The sequence below is a fragment of the Symphodus melops genome (assembly GCF_947650265.1).
Source record: "Symphodus melops genome assembly, chromosome: 1".
NCBI lineage: Eukaryota > Metazoa > Chordata > Actinopteri > Labriformes > Labridae > Symphodus > Symphodus melops.
This window is the reverse complement of record NC_136691.1, coordinates 11,581,366-11,602,807: the sequence shown is the minus strand read 5'-3', so window position 1 is coordinate 11,602,807 and position 21,442 is coordinate 11,581,366. Positions and strand designations below refer to the sequence as shown.

General features: G+C 38.2%; 1 protein-coding gene across 1 annotated transcript; it reads right to left on the bottom strand.

Moving 5' to 3' along the window:
• Positions 1-421: 421 nt before the first annotated feature.
• On the bottom strand, positions 422-21,059 carry LOC306836174 (uncharacterized protein; the record flags this gene model as incomplete). The annotated part of the gene is made up of 12 exons (XM_079363133.1): positions 422-629; positions 725-787; positions 976-1,038; positions 1,219-1,296; positions 1,491-1,577; positions 1,770-1,832; positions 2,015-2,092; positions 2,279-2,350; positions 2,547-2,603; positions 2,798-2,860; positions 20,864-20,928; positions 21,047-21,059. 12 exons carry the CDS (start codon positions 21,057-21,059, stop codon positions 540-542), a joined length of 792 nt encoding a protein of 263 aa, XP_079219259.1. The 3' UTR covers positions 422-539.
• Positions 21,060-21,442: the final 383 nt, after the last annotated feature.

The following is a 21,442-nucleotide window of genomic DNA, read 5'->3' as shown; positions in this document are numbered from 1 at the left end:
AGGTTGATACATTTCACTGAATTTAGATACGAGGTAATCTAAGACAGGGCGGACTTTGTACAACCTGTCAGTGCTATTTGCTGGCCTTGAGTCATTATCATTGAAGTGCAGAAACCTCCATATGATTTCAAACCGGTTGCGGGACATGACCTTGTTGAAGTAGGGGGTGGCCAAAATGTCATCTGTAGACCAGTACATTTCAAGGTCAGGCTTACGAATGATACCCGTTAAAAAAAACAGCCCCAAGAAGGTTTTCATTTCTGAAACTGTGACCGGTTTCCATGCATGAATTCTAGCATGTGCAGAAGCACCATTCTCAGCTTGAATACACTGATCTGCATACAAGTTGGTCTGATCAACAATGTTCTGTATCAGTTCATCAGACAAGAACAACTCAATAAAGTCAACCGGTTGTTCTGAATCAAGAGCAGCAGCATCATTTAGAGGTCCAGGATTCTCAGTGAAAGGAAAGTCTTTTGGTTGCCAGTTCATTTCTTTCCACATCAGATTACCTGGACCAGGACCTGCACCTGGCTGGTTTACAGACCCTCTTGCTTGGTCACCAGGTACTTGACCACCACGGCCATAAGATCCACAGGTCCGACCTCTGCCTCTTTGCTGTGTTCGACCTGTAAATAATTAGAATGACAATTTTTTTTATTCAACAGTGTGATGTGCACAAGAGAGGAACGTTATTTTTCGGCCTCTTCATATCATATCTTACCTCTTTCACCTTGAGTAGTTCTGTATAAAGGAGACCTGGGCCTTGAATCCCTGGACTCTGCATCTGGAAAATGACAGTAAAATGTCATACAAATATTCATTTGATAAATAGTTTGTGTAAAAAATGAAAGATAAATTATTTCTTCTTCATCTCCTCTCACAAATTAGCAGATGCTCTCATATAGTATCTTATAATCATACAATCCAAGTAACATACTATCAAACTAAAAAAAACATGTCATCAAATCTCACCTCTTGCACCTCGGGAATGTCTGGACCTCGGAGACCTGGATCTTGGGAACCTGGACTCTGTGTCTAGAAAATGACAGTAAAATGTCACAAACATTCATTTGGTAAATAGTGTACAAAATGAAAGATTCATTTGTTTTTCATCTCCTCTCACAAAATAGCAGACACTCTTGTCTTGTATCGTGTCATAATCGTCTTAGTAACTTACTATCAAACTAAATAAAACACCATGTTATTATAACTCACCTCTTCCACTTCCGGTGGGTCTGTAAGAAGGAGACCTGGACCTCGGAGACCTGGATCTTGGGAACCTGGACTCTGTGTCTAGAAAATGACAGTAAAACGTCATATAAACATTCATTTGGTAAATAGTTTGTGTACAAATTGAGATGCAAATTATTTCTTCTTCATCTCCTCTCACAAATTAGCAGATGCTCTTGTCGTGTAGTGTCTAATAATCATACAATCTAAATAACATACTGTCAAACTAAATAAAACACCATGTTATTATAACTCACCTCTTGCACCTCCGGTGGGTCTGTAAGAAGGAGACCTGGACCTCGTAGACCTGGACCTCGTAGACCTGGATCTTGGAAACCTGGACTCTGTGTCTCAACAGTAAAATGTCATATAATCAGTCATTTGGCAAACGGTTTGTGTACAAATAGAGATAAATTATTTCTTCTTCATCTCCTCTCACAAATTAGCAGATGCTCTTGTCGTGTAGTGTCTAATAATCATACAATCTAAATAACATACCATCAAACTAAATAAAACACCATGTTATTATAACTCACCTCTTGCACCTCGGGAATGTCTGGACCTTGGAGACCTGGGCCTTGAATCCCTGGACTCTGTGTCTGGAAAATGACAGTAAAATGTCATATAAACATTCATTTGGTAAATAGTGTACAAAATGAAAGATTCATTTGTTTTTCATCTCCTCTCACAAAATAGCAGACACTCTTGTCTTGTATCGTGTAATAATCGTCTTAGTAACTTACTATCAAACTAAATAAAATACCATGTTATCATAACTCACCTCTTCCACTTCCGGTGGGTCTGTAAGAAGGAGACCTGGACCTCGGAGACCTGGATCTTGGGAACCTGGACTCTGTGTCTCAACAGTAAAATGTCATATAGTCAGTCATTTGACAAACGGTTTGTGTACAAATTGAGATAAAGTATTTCTTCTTCATCTCCTCTCACAAATTAGCAGATGCTCTTGTCGTGTAGTGTCTAATAATTACACAATCTAAATAACATACCATCAAACTAAATAAAACACCATGTTATTATAACTCACCTCTTCCACTTCCGGTGGGTCTGTAAGAAGGAGACCTGGACCTCGGAGACCTGGATCTTGGGAACCTGGACTCTGTGTTTAGAAAATGACAGTAAAATGTCATATAAACATTCATTTGGTAAATAGTTTGTACAGAATGAAAGATAAATTATTTATTTTTCATCTCCTCTCACAAATTAGCAGATGCTCTCGTCGTGTAGTGTCTAATAATCATGCAATCTAAATAACATACTGTCAAACTAAATAAAACACCCTTATCATAACTCACCTCTTGCACCTCGGGAATGTCTGGACCTTGGAGACCTGGGCCTTGAATCCCTGGACTCTGTGTTTAGAAAATGACAGTAAAATGTCATATAAACATTCATTTGATAAACTTTGTACAGAATGAAAGATAAATGATTTTTTTTTCATCTCCTCTCCCAAGTTAGCAGATGCTCTCGTCGTGTAGTGTCTAATAATCATGCAATCTAAGTAACATACTGTCAAACTAAATAAAACACCCTTATCATAACTCACCTCTTGCACCTCGGGTATGTCGGTGTAAAGGAGACCTGGACCTTGGAGACCTGGACTCTGTGTCTGGACAATAACAATAAAATGTCCTTCAAAAATTCGTTTGGTACATAGTTTATGTACAGAAATGAGAGACATGTTATTTCGACGTCACGTTATCTCATGAATTATCAGATGCGTATGCTATCACGGTGAATCAAAAAAAATAATGTGATCATATCTTACCTCTTACACGTCCTGAAGGTCTGAATGTAGGTCCTGAATCCCTCCACTCGATGTCGCCACTGCTGTCTTCATCCAAATCAGTTTCACGAACGTCAAAAAATGAATTATCAGAGTCTGAATCGATAACTAACTCTAAAGCTTGGGCAGCCGAATATCTCCTCGCTGGCGCCGGCATGTTTGTACTATTCAAGAGCTTATCTTTTAGACGCGCGTCAAACTCATAGACTGATAGAACGCCACTGGCGCGAAAATAAGAACAAAGGAGATGGATTTTTTTTTTTTTTACTTTCCCGCGGGTGGTCTTGTTTGTTTGTTTTTGACCCCACAGTCCTGTAACTTTTTCACAATGTCCGCCAGAGCGCCCCCTATCGTATTACACTGAAAACACCAATTGACGGAATATTCCGTCAATGGCGGGGAACGGTTGGGTTCCAATTGACGGAATATTCCGTCAATGGCGGAGAATGAGTTAAGTGTGAATCTCTTTTCTTTTTGTAGCTGTCAACGAATAAGAAAAAACACATTTGGGAGCTTACCTTTGTTAGAATTATTTTTCCTTTTTTTTTTTGATCCAGGAAACCTGTCATTAATATTTTATTTTTCATAAATCTGTATACTCCTTCACTTAAGATTTCCTATGCTTAGGGTCATCTAAACATGGCAGTGGAATTAAATCAGAAAAAAGAGAATATTGAATGTCTCAGCTGACGAATAAAATAGCACTTTACAACTATCTTCCTCCAGGCATTTATTCATCTAGTAAATATTTAGTGAAACATATTCAAGCTGTGAGGAACTTTTAGTCATTTCAACGAATCCCAAAGTGGCTCTTCTGATGTCTACTCTGATCTATACCTGTAAATGCTTAGTGGTATTCTGAAACTATATAAGTCATCCTGCTGTCTCTTTTAACCATAAAAAAACATCACTCAGTGTGAATCTTTTCTATACAAATGCAATTAAAGACTTCCTTGGTGTACTGTTAATCCCCTCTTCTAAAGTCTATAGCAGGCTGCCAAGTTTAAAGGCATTAAATATAAAGAAGTAGTATATGGAAATACTGAATCTCTTTCCTGATTAAATTAAAGCCAAGAGTATGGAAATGTTCGTAGAAAAGATTTCCACTGAAGAAGATACTACCTTTACCAATAAACTTTCAACTGTAAAGTTGGACCACTTATACAGAAATTAGACTGATTAGACATAAATACCAAGTGTGCAGAAAGGAGGTAAGCTGCTGATAGGAAAGGTGTTTAAAGAATGATCAAACTGGAGGTTGTGCTGTGTGAGAGTCGTGCTGTCATTTAGTACAGCAGCACTCCAGCATGTATGATCAGTCCCGCAGCTCCTCTCATTCCTCTCTCTCCTAATGTTGTAATCTACCGGCCTACCTGAATACAGCCCTAATCCCAGAAATACATCTTAAAAACACATTTTTCTTCAAAAGATCATGTACTTAAATCCTAAGAGAAATTGCAACACCTTGATCTATTTTTTCCCCCGCGCAGACAAACTACAGACTACTGTACAGTTCTAGTCCTAGTCCATGATTCACGGCTGTTGTCATGCAGTTTATAAACAGAAATAACAAGATCAATGTCTGTAGGGATTTTAACAAATGAATCCGTTGATAACTGGAACCCTGTGGAGTCTGAAACATTATAGAGCCATTTCGTTGAATGTCATTATTGACCTTCAACCGTCATGTATAGGCTTACAACATTCATCAGGTAGCCCAGAGATCAATACATAGATTACCCCCAGAAACACTAAACTGAGTGACACACGGCAAGGTCAAACTATTTTTACTAGTATGTCATGGAGGACACACAGGATAAGGCGACATGCATTTGACTGACATGTTAAATGATATATGTAGGAGCTACATACATGTAATATGTGCGCCTCTAATGATGATAAAAATCACAACTGAAGTTTCTATTTAATTTGAATATAAAACAGACAAATGGAGGGCAGGAGGGTGACGTTCATGGTTGCATCAGTTCGTAGAGTAAATACACAGTTTCAGTGAAAGAAGAGGGGAAAATAAAAAAATAAGGTTTAGGTCCCATCTGTCATCCAATCAGGGGCCTCTGCCATTTCAGCACCAGTCTCATTTGCCAGTTTCAGATTCAATCCAAGCGCGGTCGCTGCATTCAGACACCAGCAAGCCTTAGGTTGTCACTTTGAATATGTTTATTTATTCTCATTTCAGGAAGTCTGCTGGAACATGAAGACAGCTGCTTCAAATTGATTCTCCTCTACAAATAAGTTGGGAGACAGAATGGGAATGAAGCATCAAGAATAAGTGTGGAGGCTGCATGCTCTGTGCCTTTTCTGCTGTTGCTTAAAAATATGCATCCTGGAAGGAAAATAATACAACTTCAAGAAGGGTTTTTTTTCTATCGTGCAACAACATAAATGTAGAAAATAAGTAAAGAACTACAGACAAACAAAGTCTGCATTTTATAAATGTGATGATATATATTCGAGTAAAAAAACATGAACAAAGTTTGATTTTCTAAAGGGTTTTCTGAAATATAGGTTTGGCAGAATAAGGAGAAATAAATAAAGAGGTTCAAACATCTCTTCAAAAATAAACTTTCTCTGTGTTTCTGTTGGTCTTTGGTATTTGCATGCTTAATTGACTAAATGATTAAACATTGAAGCCCTCGCTGGTTGGCACCAGAATAACTCGTCAGTTAAATACATTAATAATAGTACTGATGACAGAGATCAACTATGTACATTAGAAGCATGCCTTAAAGGGATAGACTTGTAAAACATGAATCTGTATTGACATTGGGTCATATATGTAGTATAAATGTGAAATTAATTTTGAAGTTGATGCCTTCTTGACCGAGAAAAGGCAGAAAGATTCTTTTTGGCTTATGTGGATGAAAGAACAACTGCACGGCACTGCAAAATGAAAATGTTTGCGTCATTGGAGACTCCTTTTCAGACAAGATATGCAGACATTTTCTATCTCAGGGGGTCATGAGGGATGGATGCACGACCATTTTAAAATATTACTTGATTTGTAATGATACACAGTTGAATGCAAATGGGTGAAGTATCCCTTTCAGGATATTAGGATCTGGATGACCAGCGGTTTTTTTTTTGTTTATGTTTACCTAAGACAAGACTGTACTTACTGTGCTTGGCTCCAAACAGCTGAGACAGACTGACGCTGTAATGATATAACTGACAGATTGCGATAACTGTTGGCACAATGATTGGCCATACGGTCTGATATATTTTGCGATTACAGTGATTTCCACACTTACTATACTATATGTTGGTAAAAACAGCCAGCAGTTTACCCAAATAGAGACTTATGAATACATGTATTTATGTTTGATCCAAACATTATGTTTGAAACTTGTTACCTCCAGATCATCTGATACTGCTGCCCTCTGCTGTTTGCTGATTGAGACCTTGGTCACATAAACACAGAAAGAGGGACTTTCTGCATGTCTGGACTGTAATGCTGAAGGATCCCCTTGAGGGCTTTCCATTTGTGAAATAAGCTTCTCAGTGTTGTTGCATTTTGTTGGCTGACAGCTGAAATCCACTCTCTTTCATGACCACAACCATATCAGCACATGCCATTAATAACACTGATGCTTTGTCTTCTTGGCATTGATGTGATGTCGCCATTGAACAGCTGTCAGCACGGACAAATGAGAGGATGCTTCTTATTGGATCTTCCGAGTAATGACAGAAACAGAATGACTGAAGTTCTGTATTGTAAATGATAGATATTGCTATTTCTCAACATATAGACACACAGTGATACTGTCCTTAGTTTTCCACTCATGTTGTGGGGAAAGATATAGCTTTTCACAAGCAGAACAAATTAATCATTTAGGATTGAAAATGTGCATTTTTATTGTTCAGGATTTTCAGTTTGTGCTGCTGAGATAATTTATTTGCTATGAATTTATAGCAGGCAGCGTAACGTCAGGACTGGAGAACAGAAGTGTGCAGATACAGACTTTCAGGTTAGATTGAGCTTTTAATAGACCCCATAGGTAAATGTATCCAATATATGAAAGAACAGACTTCTTGCAGGTTCTTTCATCCCTCAAAAATATCAACATTTACACCATCACTTTATACAACAAAGTGGATCCACAACCAACAATGAGACTTTTCAGCAACAAGTGAAAAGAGAAAAAGGTGAAACTGTTAAAAATTTGATTTAATGAGTTCAGCACTGGAGGAACTCCTTCTCCGCCTGTTTGACATTGTCGGCTTGGCAGTCCTAATAGACTTCTGGAAAGATTGCCATGTCAAATGACTCAGCACGGTGGCTCCAGCTTTAGGGTGTGTGTGTGTGTGTGTGTGTGTGTGTGTGTGTGAGTAAGGGCTTATTAGAGTACAGAGAATGAGCACCTCAGATAGAGAAAGGAAAAACAATAAATCAATAGCAGCTATTGATGCAGAGGGGTCCATTTTAATTCAGGTGCACTCAGTCTTTAAAGAAGCTTTTGTAGCTGCAGGCAATCATTGACACACTCAGTAATCACTGATTGGAAAAGACTCATTAGAACCTGTCTATACATTCACACCAACAGAGAGACCTCAAATGTGACTTTTATATTTCTAAAGGCGAATTTCAAAAACTATATTCGAGTCAAACATTAAAATTGTTGGGGTTTCAGCCTAGTTTTATCCGCTGGGTTCGTATCCGGCATTTCCTTTCTCTCTTAAGCTCTACTATCCAATAAATGATTAAAAAAAAAAAAAAAACATCCCCCCAACAAAAAGTATAACTATTTTTGAATCATGTTCCTTGCATATAAAATTCTGCCCACAGTATTTGGATTAAAATAAGTTTTTATGTGGAGCTCTGCCCTAATTGTAATTTCTCAGTAAAAAATATTATATCCGAGCACATGTGCAGAATATTATCTGCCAACATTTTCAACTGGGCCTTTCTCCAGTATTGCATGCTCCTACCAAAATATGGCTATTGTATATGGATACAAACAACATTTTTCCATCATGATCGGATACAATGTATGCATGCAGTGGTTTGATTGACTATGTAAGTGGAAGAAGGATCTATATATCCTATTAAAGTTTGTTCTTCTATTAAAGTTTCACTATTTCACTCTCCATCGCACTTCAGTGTGTATTGGACATCAACGTGGTTTCATATGACATCAGCACAAACCTTACATGATTAAAAATACATGAATGTTTGCATAAACTGTCTCGGTCTCTCTCTTGTGCGTGATTTTCAGTGGACAAGTTCTTGACAGCAGAACAAAGAAAAAGTATACATGGGGAGATTCTGTTTTTCATAAATAAATAATTCTCAAACGGGCTGAGGACATGTACGTGAGTGTGTTGGCTTGTATTGACCAACCAACCCTTCATAAATCTAAATGTGCAGTAGTCCTCATGCATTGGTTTATTGTTACCGAAACAGAGCTAAAAAAAAAAGAGAGTGAATATTTGACAGCAGAGGAAAGTCTCAAAACCTGCATAAAAGCAGTTTGCAGCTCTGTTTGTGTAAACTTTTCTTCAAAATGTGGCTTGATGAGTCCAATTCTGTCTTATGATTCCCATCATAAATGCAGATGGCATAAATTAAACAGCTATAATATCTGCCCTGATTACATGCCATTGCTCATCTCTGCTGTGTTTCCAAACAGCTTGTTTCAATAGCAGTCATTTCCATCACTGTGACCTCAAATTATCTTTAACACAACGTGCATGGTCTAATTACTCGTTGTACTGGCCTGCAATTTTTGTGAAAGATATGCAAATACTTTTATGATCGTCAACATTTATGCTACATACTGATTTTGTGCCACAAATGTTGACCGTTTGATTACAGGGTTTTGTGTGTGAGCTCTAATATCTGGCGCTTGTGATTGTGGGCTATTCAAATACAAGTAGGCAATGGCTGGTGCTCAAAAGGACTTTGAATATTTAATAAGATCTACGGATGAACTTAAGGATGACCCTTAGAGAGATGATGACTGGCTGCTGTCATGGTTACAAGGTTGCTAATTTATCTTCGTAGACATCCCCAGACAAGCAGGTCATACAAAGACAAGGACATGGACACATGCATGAACACTCACAATTGTCAACATTATTAACATATTCCAAATTCAAGTCTTTGTACATGTTCACAGTTGTGTTATGGCGTACTTTTGTTCTAACCCAACTCGACTTGCTTTGAGAATTTTGCACCTTTTTCTACAAACAAAGGCTCAGCATCTACCGTGGTCCCAACTGTTTATGGTACTTCTTCTTGAATTGACAGTTTGGTCTTGAATCACAGCTCCTGGCAGAAGAATATTAAGTGCTTGTTGGAGAGGCTGCAGAGGTGACTCAAAGCTGAAGTCTGACCTTGAGGCTAAGCAGTACTCTTGTGTACATGTCTCCAAGGCATTACTGATGTGACGGGTCGTTTGTGTGCGGTGTGTGATTTGTGAAGACAGGTCAGGTCGTGACACCCATTTCTCACCCTGGAAAGCTTTGACCTGTTTGTGGAATTTATTGTATCTCAAAAAGGACAGTATTTTGTGATGCCAGCATTTTGTTTTTGAGATGATCCACATAAAACAGCACCAGTGTTGGGCCTATTAAAGAAAAAAAGTAATATCTTTACTTTACTTATAACTCCCTGCCAACATATTGGCATATTACTTTTCATAAAAGTTTCATGAGTTCTTTTTTGCTTGTAGCTGTCCATGATTAAAATCCAGTCTTGGTTGTTTTGTAGGCATTGCAGGACTACAGTTTGTTACAGTAAGCTACCTTCTAGCTTGGCTTATGTGCGTAATGAAATCAATCAGGGGGTTGTTTAGTTTTTTAATCAGAAGTAGGGCAACAACAGTAAGGTTGAATGGATTTTTTGCGTGGGTAACTGTAATATTATGACGTGAACTTCATGATTTATTGGTTACACTACTTATTAAGAGAAAAAACTATTTTATTGTATTACTGCCCAACAGTTAACAGGACAAAGATATTCACAATAAGTATGAAATTTGAACCTCATTCATTTATGAATACATGACACAGATTCGTCCTTGTTCTGTCAAGTGGTGTCAAAATAAATAGAATTTTTATCTGTTTGTAGTAAGAATATGAGTTCTGATTTCATTTGACAGACCTCAGGAGCTTTGCTGCTAAAGTTGATGACATATTTCAATCCCTTTGGCAAGGTTAGAAGTATACCAGTGTCTGTGAAGTGTATCACATATTGGATGATGCTTCTGACAAGGCAGTTGGGAATACAGATGACTTCTGCGTCTGTCAGCCTGGACCTGTGATTGATTCTGACGATACAGTTCCATGGTGTTAAAGAAATTGGGCACAACATGTTTCATCTGTTAAGTGAATGACAGCAGTAGAGAGGTTAGCTCATTTAGATGTTGTCATACAGAGAGGTTGAGATTAACACACACGTGAGTCACACATATCAAAAACCAGTTTCCCAAATGAGGAGAAGAAAAACAAAATGGAAAGATGTGAATACCTGTTTGGTGTAGATGTCATGAAAGCCACTGTGGTTTGTATATTTGGGACTCTACCTGTCTGGAATATATTACTTTGAGTGATTCTGAATCAAGGAACAAGCTCATTGATTGGCATGTAACAAATGACTCATCTGGTTATGACATTGATTACAGTCAGCAGAAAGGTAAAATATGCCACATTGAAAATAATGATTATACTTCATCCAGAATTGTCCTCTTCTTGTTCAAACACCGCATTGGGCTCACCACAACACCAGAAAGTATACAATGTTGCAGCATTGATCAGTAACACCAAACAGCGACTGATATTAGAGTTGTTCTGATACCTGTACCGGCATCAATACAATACTGGTCGCAAATCTACTGATTTCAGGCACATTGCCATGTGACTTTGTCAAAAATAAACAGCAGGATGTTCATTAGTTTATCGAGCACTGACAGTGCGTTTACAGAAATTGATAAGAAAAAATGCTTAAATGGTCGTCAATTATACTTGAGCAACCACAAATACATTGGTGGGCAGCCCCGTTGTAGTCCATACAGTGGTGTTGGGGAGAGGGCGATAGCAGGTGCGCAAGTAATTCAGACTAATGCGGCGTCTCCTGCTAGCATTCACACAACTGTGCAAACATTTTCAATGTAGCATATGCTAAAATTGCAAATGTTGATAATTTGTGATTCTCCAAACTTTCAGGACTATCACTGTGCGCGCACTTCCCTGTTCCTACTGCACAACTCATAATTGGCAATGGCTCATTAGAAGAAGGGTCACTGCCTAAATGAATGTCCTAATTTCATCATGACAGAATTAAAGGCACGAGCTGTGTTTGGCTGGTTTTAGCAGGTGAAGTATTCACTTACTAACTTTCCCATCTGTGAACTTTATTCCCCTTGTCAGCATTGCAAACAAAATGACAGCCGAGCACCTCGCAAACCTGCAGCAAACTGCAAACTGCAGCATTTTATTATTCAAACAGCCTTCAGTCGAGGGCATTTTTGACGTTGGTCTGTTGCTAGGATACCAGTCACCTCACTGACTGGCTGTGATGTAGCACTGATGAAACGTCTTATGGTCAATATCTAAAGCTTCGCACATTAATTGTGAAATATCTAATTGCCTGTAATTGTAATCAGATGTTTGACGAACGCACAAGAAGAAACTAGGAGCTAGGGACTTGAGGTTTTTTAATTATCAGCAACTCAAGCCTTAAAGTTAAAAGGCAGAAGTTTACAAACAGGTTGGATGAATTATTCAGATTAAGAGAAAACCTTGTCCCAGGTGAAGAGAAGGGCTGGACTCTTCATCAATCATGTATCTGTCTAGAGCTGACAAATGTGTTTAGGACTAGATTTAAGATATCAGAGGTAGCTGTTGGTTGGTGGTGTGTATTGCAGGTAGCCAAGTGTAAAACGGTTGAAAGTGGGAGGGAGGAATAATTGACATGTCACCCATGAGAAAGTACCTCATCCTCCTTCGTCCCTTTGAAGTTCAGAGATTTATGACGCAGTGATTCACAGGCATTTACAGGTCGGCCATCAAGCACTTATTTTGCCTCGAGGCTCGACAGTCCGACGAGAATAAAACAAATATTCTGCATCGCTTTTTTGTTGTCGTCTTCCTTTTTGTCATATTGTTAATGGTCATTAACAAGCTTTATATTAATGGCACACTTTGACTTTATCCCCCGTGATAGTCAAAACACCCCCAGTGTCCTTTGACCTCTTTCTCTCTTTCACAACATGAGCTTGAAAAGTGTCCCAACCGTACAGCGGTTTTAATTTGATGAGTAGACTTTGCCAGCTACACATCCGCTGACACTCTCTCCTTGTTTGAAATGCAAAATTAATGCGTTATTGATCAGTGGGACAAGACACATATTTGCAAGCTAGCATCCTGTGCACTGTTTAAAGCGAGAAGTCCATTTGATAAAAGCTATTACAACCTTCAAGGCCCGACAAGCCAGAATGATGGCTAAACTCCTCCGTGTTGACTTCCACCATAAAAATCAATCGAGAAATGTCATTTGGCCATACGAGTGGAAAATATGGCCTTTTTTAATAGCTCTGAATATTACAGGGAAGGAAGAACATTGTCTATTTCAGATGAACGGCTTTGATAATTAATAGCAGATTTGCATGAAGAACTCATTCTGGATGAAGTCAAATTAGCCGTAAGTCATTTGTTCCTGTCAAATATAGGTCTAAATATTGACTGTCCTTACAGCTCAGCTTTCATTCACAAACAGAACTAAAGGGTTCATGGTTGGTTTTAAATCCATTCAATTAAAGAGACAAATTCAAAAAACAGTGTCAATTGAGGATTGGGAAAATATTATTAGTGAAAAAGATTTTTCATATGGAATTGCTTTTTTCCAATAGAGATGATATAGATGGACACTCAGCTTTTGCAATATGTTAGTGCTCTTTATGCATACATTTAATTGAGCACTCTATAGGGGAAATCCATGTTTGCCCAATTTTTAATACACAGTGGAGAAAGACATGAATTAAATGATATGGACTTATTTTCCGTACACAGTGCAGATCCCAGATCAACAATTACTATCACTCATGTGAGACTTTCTGGCATGAATTCATCCTTTGCAGAGGCTCAACATCCAATAACTATAAATTTTATTCTACACCATCATTGCTTGTCTTATGAGGTTAGTTATAACTGCGACTATTCCCTTTCAATAATGGATGTCATTGATCAGCCGAGAACCAATAACGTTGTATCATCAAAGGAGACGCAGGCTGCACAGATGAGGTCCACTCATCAAAGTAAGACATGGACTCAAGTTTTTTTTTTTTCTAAAAGATTACAAATGTCTTCATCCACATGCTATATTGGATTTCAACATACCAGCACATTTCAAAGTGCAGTCTTTGAAAGTGTGAGGAGTCAGACTACAGAGAACACGTTCTGTGAAGTAGAATATGACTGATGTGTATGAATTAAAGTTGTTATACTGAGGTCTACTTTCTTAGAATTAAAGACTCTATTTGGCTTGCTGCAAACTGCCATTTATTCAAACAGGCATTATTATTATTTATTAATTTATTTCTGAAATACGTATAGATTAAAAATAATGGAATCCTAAACTAGGACACAGTTGATGAGGTTGTGAACCTATTTCTAAAAATACTGCATTCATGGTCTGCGTCATTAAACTATGGCTCACTGGCAAACAGAGATACAATACTGAGAAAACAAATTTCCATTTCAGCTTCTCATTATTATTTTTATCATTTTTTTTCCTCTCTCAATAGTGTTTCGTATTTACATATTAACTGACCACCTAGCTAATGAGAAACTGCTTGCCATTCTCCGTCACAACTGCTCGAGGCCAGGTTTAGATTGGCTGAGTAAAACTAGAAAAATACACAGAAGCTTTCTCTTATTTGCATTTGTCATTGTTTTCACCCCATTATTATGTACATATCCTAGACTCATACCATATCATCATATCATACTTTATATTTATAGCACAGAACACCTCCACATAAATGAACTCTACACTATAATGGCAGGCCAGAGCTGACTGTTCCTCCCTACGCATATTCCATAATGTTCATTTGTGTCTAACAAGCATTCATTTTTATGATCTTAGTTGTGCATCTGAAGCATGGATTTGTTCAAGACATATCATCGAAAAACAATTGAAAATGCAGTCCATGGAACATTTATCGCCCCGTCAGTAACAAACCTGGCTTAAAACACTGCTCGCACTGCAATGTACTGACTTTGTATTGATGATTGAGTAAAACAGACAATATAAATTGTGCATTTTATTTCAAATGAAATTGGATTCTTATTCATAGCGAGCAATGAGAGCTGGAACGTTGGCTCGTCAGCAGCCCAGACAGTTGGTGTTGAGCTTGTATTATACACATCTGATTGGTACGATCACTCTTCTGCTCCAGTATAAACACTGCGAAGAGATCGGTCCAGCACAGCAATGTTGAATTTACAGTAATAGTGCCAAAACTGCATCAGCAGGAGGGAGCCCATTGTGTGTGTTTTGTGTCTTTTTAGCAGAGTTGACTGAGTTACAGGAGACCGTAAATAACTTCTCCCCAATGACGGACTGTTTGTACAGCTTTCACTCCCATGTGCACCTGAAGTACACACAAATATGTTGTCATGCTGTTCAGGAGACAACTTTCAGAAAAAATGTGAGAACATCTATGATTACATGAGTGACATTGAGAGGTCGACAGTATGCAGAGCAAAATATAGAACGATAAAAAACACAGGGTCATATTTAGAGCGAGGCAGCTCGTCGCACATTTGAGCAAAGTTTCTTAGAAGTAGTTTGTAAGCTCTCTGAGATGTAATGTATTCAGGAATTCAGATCAACATTCTTCATGGGTGTACTGTACTACCAGCTGTGATTTTTGACAGATGTGTATATTCAAAGAAGCCTTGATTGCAGTGATGCAGCTTCAGATGACATGCAGCTGTAGCTGTTACAGGTAAACACAACTCTCTATCTTCTTCATCGCTACACTGACAGCACAGACCAATTCGGAGTAGACGTCAAGGTTAAATCACAGCACTCGTGCGTGCATTGAGAGAAACAGAGAAGTTGGCCAGGTCCCTGATATGAGAAAAAAAAAACAGCTTGTTGTGCAGTTGGTTGTAGATGAGGACCCTCTTAGAAGCCACATGTCCTTGCAGCTGGCTCTGCAGAACATTTGTCCTAAATGCACAAAAAACATACGACAAATCACAGTGTGCAATGTCCTAGACATGATGGAATGTCACAAATATATCTGTATGAGTCAAGTGATTTCGAAGTTCTTTAGTATAGATGCTTGGTTTCTCCACAAGGTTTACGAAGATGTCCAGTGTCACGGATTAACTGTGTTGAATTAACTGGTGATACTCTTTTTTAATGTCTTCTTTAAACATTCACTCTACTTCCAGATGAATGTTCAAAACAGAACGGTGGTGACTGGTTAGGAAAAACGTTTTGTCTGTCTATTAATATCCAATCTGATGAAAACACAACAAAGAGATGTCATGTTCCCTGGACATGTATAAACTGTTACCTTCAATCTGACATATAAGCAAGTACAGATTGTGTCATCGGTTAACACAACAAGCACCTCTTTCTTCTCTACTTTCAAACTGCATTTAAACACATCCATTAGACTGTGTGAAGACAGATACATGCAGTGGACTTTTAAGATCCTCATCTTATTAGCTGGGCTATTAACACTGGCTAATTTCAGTAGCACTGACAGTTGGACAGACCACACCGGTGTGCTCCTCATCTACAGAGAGGTAATGTGAAGTGGCATCTTTACTCACAGGACACAGGAGAGATGTGAAATCAGCCACACCACCTGCCCATGGACTTTGCCACGCTTGCTTTCAAGATAATGAATTTCTGACTCATGGATGGGAGCTCCACTTCGCCACACTGCACAGCTGCAGCACTTCAGCAGCAGGCATTTTTCTAAATAGGCTCATTTGGCAGAGGCTCTGTCACAGGGAATTTCATCATTTTCCCAAACTGCAAGAGTCCGGAGTCATCTTGTAAAAGCAATAGAAATAAAAAAAATAAGAAGCACAGAAAGTAACTTCTTCCACTAGGGGGCTCTCAATCTAAACAAATAACAAAAGATGACACTGAGAATAGTGGGGGATCATAGGAGTGATTTTATCTGCTACTTCACATCCCACCCTGGTTTCTTGAATGGGCGAAACCTACCTGAGGAAGAGAATATGTTTACCGACGTAGTAATGTAGCCAAGTCAAATTTAGCATTTTATCACAGCAGCACATACAGCAGTACGGCAGCTTTCAGGAAAATGTATTTCTGCTCGTATTGAGCGGTGAAATATTGTCATCCAATACATCATAGTTCAACATGTTAACATGCTAGCATTTGCTAATTGCAATGGAGGCTGATGGAACTTTAGTTCTTTTAACAAGTATTCGGTGTAGGATTAAATTTGATGGTAGCACAGGGCGACAAAATCAAGTGAACGGCACCGTCACCAAATCTTTACATCAATTGCTGAGACCAAAACCATGGCGGTTAACGTTATAATGATTCTGGATAAAAACTATACAAAACTGGCCTTAAAAATTTCTAAAATCTAAGACCTAAACATCTGGAGCATGACATAGAGGTCAAGTCAGAAGAGACCACAAATATCTGTTTGAAATGGCTTGCCAAAAAATCTCTTGCTGCCAGGTCATTGTACAAAATGATCAGAAAACCAGGATGGATTGAGTTTGTGCAAAGTATCAGATGTGAAAGCAAATACGTTTCATCCACATTCTATCAGTCTTAGAGCTGCCTCGAGCCTCAAATAAAGACATGGCTGAGCAAGCTTAAGCGTGCTTAGTTATTACATTAGTGAAACAGAAACAGAGAAGTGTTCAAGGGTTCGCTCTCTGAGTTTAATCTATTTGTCAGCCTTGGGGGAAATTACCTCCATGGGGTGTTGGGAAACATCTCCATTGAAGTTGAACACTAGAGGCTATCAAGACTGTCAGTCAGAAGTAAGACTTCAGGACCAAAACATTATTAGTTATGCCCCCTGTTTCTTCTCACAGTGGAAGTACATCTCTCACTCTGTCACTGCTTTCCATCACTTTAATCTAGACCTAATTAGAACCTAATCGGTCTATTTGTCACACTACAGGAGCATTAAGACTTTTGATGGAGCGCTGTTAATCAGTTTTTAAAAAACATTTGTTGGTTGTTTATAATCTAGTCTATTCTGATACAAATCATATCTTGGTTTGGCAGCAAACAGAGGCGATATAAAACTGTGTAAATTCAAGACTCATCAACTTGCATATAAAATGTTATGTATGCAGAGACAAAAGAAGGGGGAGTCTGCTGGGAAATATGAACGGCCTGGTGTTCCTGGTTAAATGTAGAGCTCAGGCCAGAGTGTGAGCTGCCAGTACACCGAGTGGTGACAGAACATAAACTGCTCATTTAACCACCACATTTAGTGTGGCAAAATAAAAGTCTCTGATAATAGATTTTAGCTGTGAGTATTTTGGAGTTCTATGGGCTAAAAGTTAGGATATGGTGGATCTGCTTTTTGAATGTAAATTCTTTTGTTTTTGTCCCTTGTTAGTTCATACTAAGATACAAAGAAAGGTATGAGCTCACACAGTTAGCAGTTCTGTTGCTGTCGAACTATCAACTAAATCTTTCAATATGCACAAAGTAAAGAAATGACTTCATTCTTAATTTATTTTTGAGCTATATCTATGCAGTTACTGTATGACTACACTTTTCTATGGTAACATGGACATTTAAAAATTTGACTGATGCATAAACCCTAACTACCATCTGCATCTGACCTGTTTGCTTCAAACTCACTGTTTCAGTATGAAATCTCTATTAACAGTTCAGTTATTTCAGTCTTTGGAATAATATTTGCATGCAAGAGCAGTGAGTAGCACGTGTGCTTTAGCTAAGCCTCTTACTTTATTTACCCTGCGGTTCATTTGTCACATTGTCTCAGACACATTTTCATGTGATCAAAATGTTTTCTTTGCCAAAGACAAATGAGATGGAAGGTTTATATTCCACTCAAATATTGAAAAGGTATCATAAATCTATGTTTTATGGTGTCACAAGCTTCTTTAAGTGGGGGTGATGAGACTTACACAAGAGTACCGAGCCGCAGCATTTTCAGCATGATAAAACCTATAGACTTAATTAAAATAAGTTGTAAAATTGGTGTCAAATGAGAGGAAGAAAATGTATTTGTAGCAAACAATAAATCATCCAGGACTCCCTAATTGACTTTCCATTTAAGGAACTTAAATGTCTTTTCACTTTCACTTACTGTGATGAGAATGAATTAAGGAATTGCACTGAGCTGAGGAGTGCTTCTTAAAGTCCTCTATAAAGTTTGTGATTAAAAACGCTGATATACGAAGTAATCAGCAAAGCACCAGTTCAAATATGCTAAGCTAAATAAAATGTTTTTAAGAAACAGCCATGTGTTTTTTTTGTGTGTTTGAGATGTGATGAACTGTTCAAGCAATAACATGGCACATCATTGCTGATTGCAATTTCCCTAAGCTCTACTTCTTGTCTCACAAATGTTCTGTCAAATACTGTCTTTCATATCTTCCAAATTTAGATAATAATAGAGCGACTTGGATGCAGATTCCTCTTCTATTGTGGGACTTATTAAAAAAATAAATCATGGAAATCAATTTATTGTACATCTACTGAACAATGGCAGAAAAGTTAACAAGAGACTACCAACCTCTTCAAAACCTAATAGGCAGTGACTTTGTTTCTTCTCTGTAGTGGACCGCACTAGACTCTTTATCATTCCTTTACATCCATAGAAATTTATTTAAAGACAATAGTGGAACTCAAATGATCAACAAAAGAGTAAATGAATCTGAAGGCCTTATCAGCCCTTTCAAGAAAGTCACTAAAACACTAGTCAGATTAAAAACATTTCAACCTGATTCAGCCACTTTGTTATTAAAGATAATTGCCAACAAGCTAATAGTCCTCTTTCCAGCCCATTGTCTGCGTATTTGTTATTCTACAAACAAACCCAGTCCATACCCTTCAAAACTAATAAGCTTGTATCCTATTTGCATAATTGGAACGTTTCCTGTGACTCCAACTTAGAGCTGAAAGCAGTGAAAAAGTATTTGTAAACAAAAATGACACTGAACAAAGCGTGGTAACCTTGCCAGCTTGAACACCGATCAGCCGTGAATTGAAACAGCTCCTGCCAAAAGATTGAACAGAGTTTTGTATTCCACACAGTTAAACATTTTTGTTTGTTTGTTTTTGTTTTTTTACAAGACTGCATGCTGTTTGTTTCTGTTGTTGAATCTGTGCTGTTATTAGAGGCAGGCACCTTTGTAAAGCATTACAATAAATCATTTGTGGATGTGTTCTTCTCTTTCTTGGATAAATACTGTTTAATATGCTATAAGACACAATATGAAACAAATCAAGAAGACTGATCTTCAGAAAAGATTGATCAATTGTTCTATGAAGTCCAAGCTTCAAGAAAATCATTGAATTCTGTTGGTTGAACAAATACATTGATAATCATTTATGATATCATCTTGTGTTCTGTCGAGATTTTTATGTAGAATTCACCTAATTATGCATCAAATATCTATGGTGTTTATAGTGTTCTACTTTTGAGTGGGGAAAGATATGTCTTGGTTCCTTGGATCAACATATTGAAGCCTGATGAAAGGGGAACTGGATTGCCTGGCATGTCCCCCCACAATTTCCTGTCTCTTTTTAGCTGTCCTATCCATAAAGTCAATTCAAAAATAATCTAACCTGGAAGTCTACAACAGGTTGAAGTCATAGTTTCTGCAGCACAGAAACAATCACGACTTTAGACGATGAGATGTGCATCATTTCTAAAGTCATCCATCCTAAATCATCCATTTACCACACCAAAGTCTGCCAGTACACTCAGTCCCAATAATCCCGATAACAGAGGAGCGGGTCTAAGGTACAGAGTGTCAGCAGGAGCCATTAGTGGATGTAATCTGCCAGTGTGGGGAATGTGAACAGAAATCCCTGACAAAAACCAAACCACCTCTTTTTAACCTTCTTCATACTAACCAAGCCCTTCCTCATATACATACAGAGAAATACTGAGACTTTGACAAGTCCAATACTTGCAAAAACATACTTTCAAACAGTCACTGAAGGCTGATCACTAAATGTATTTTCCACCAGTAAAGAGCCACAATGTGAGCTTAATTATACTTCTCTGCAGTCAACATGGAATCTGATATAAAGAGATGGACGACAGTCTTTGACCCTGACTAAAGCCGTGCCATCAGCGTGTTTTGAAACTAAGCACAGTAATGTGAGAGGAGCACGACAGCATTGTCCCGAACTGAGCCCTTGACCCAGAACAGTACACATAGGCAGACAGACCACACTGTTTCATTGTATAACTGTCATCAATGAACAAGGGTATCAAGGAGGAGAATGCAGGGCAGGGGAGAGTCCTTGTGTGAAATACAAGTGAACAAAACCTTCCTCTGACACATTTCTTTGTGAAAAATATCACATCGAAGGTCGAGTTTTCACCTTCTTTTTCGAAGAGCTATTCCTTGATTATTATTTTTTTCTCCAGTTATATTATTCAGCTAGGTCTTGAATACTTGCAAAAACATGGCATTGCTGCCTTCTCAACTCCTGTTATGTAACAGTGTTCACTACTCAAAGATCATGTTGATTTACAATGATAAATGTGTCGATTGATGAGTGCAGTGCTGCAGCTGCTTAAACAGCTCAACAAATAAATGTCTCCATTCTTTGAAGTCAGGCAGAAGGCTAACCTTGTGAGGAAGAATGATCGACTTGACAAACACCTCCTCTGAGAGTTGTTGAGCTACAGCCGAGACTTTAAAGAAAAGGGAGAAGCATAGGGAGCTTTATACAACTTCTTATCACTCATTGAACAGTGAATGTTTTCTCCCTTATGGTCCTGACTGTAGCAGCTTGTAAGGCTAACTTCTTACCTCTCTGCGGCATTGACAAACAAATAAACACTTTCTTACGTCTATACCAGCCACACTGCTGCTGAAGTCAGACACACACAACTTGACATAAGACCAATATCCAATCCATGAAGCAGGGTAGTACTTTTTTTCCCCCTATCAATTCAAAAGCTATCTCCAGCTTGAAGGTTCATTATGTTTCCTGAAAACAGAAGTTTGAAAACAATGAGACCAAAAGTTAAAGGAACGTTCAAAACAACAACCTTCTCTAAATTTGTAATTTTTAGAGCCTCAACAGTGTTTCGGCTAAAATTACATTCGTCCATGATCGTTCAGGTGGTTGGCTGAGGTGTCCTGTCAGTGCATTACTTTCAGTATATTGAGGCTGGCTCGAGTACTTTCAGGAAAGCTAAACCA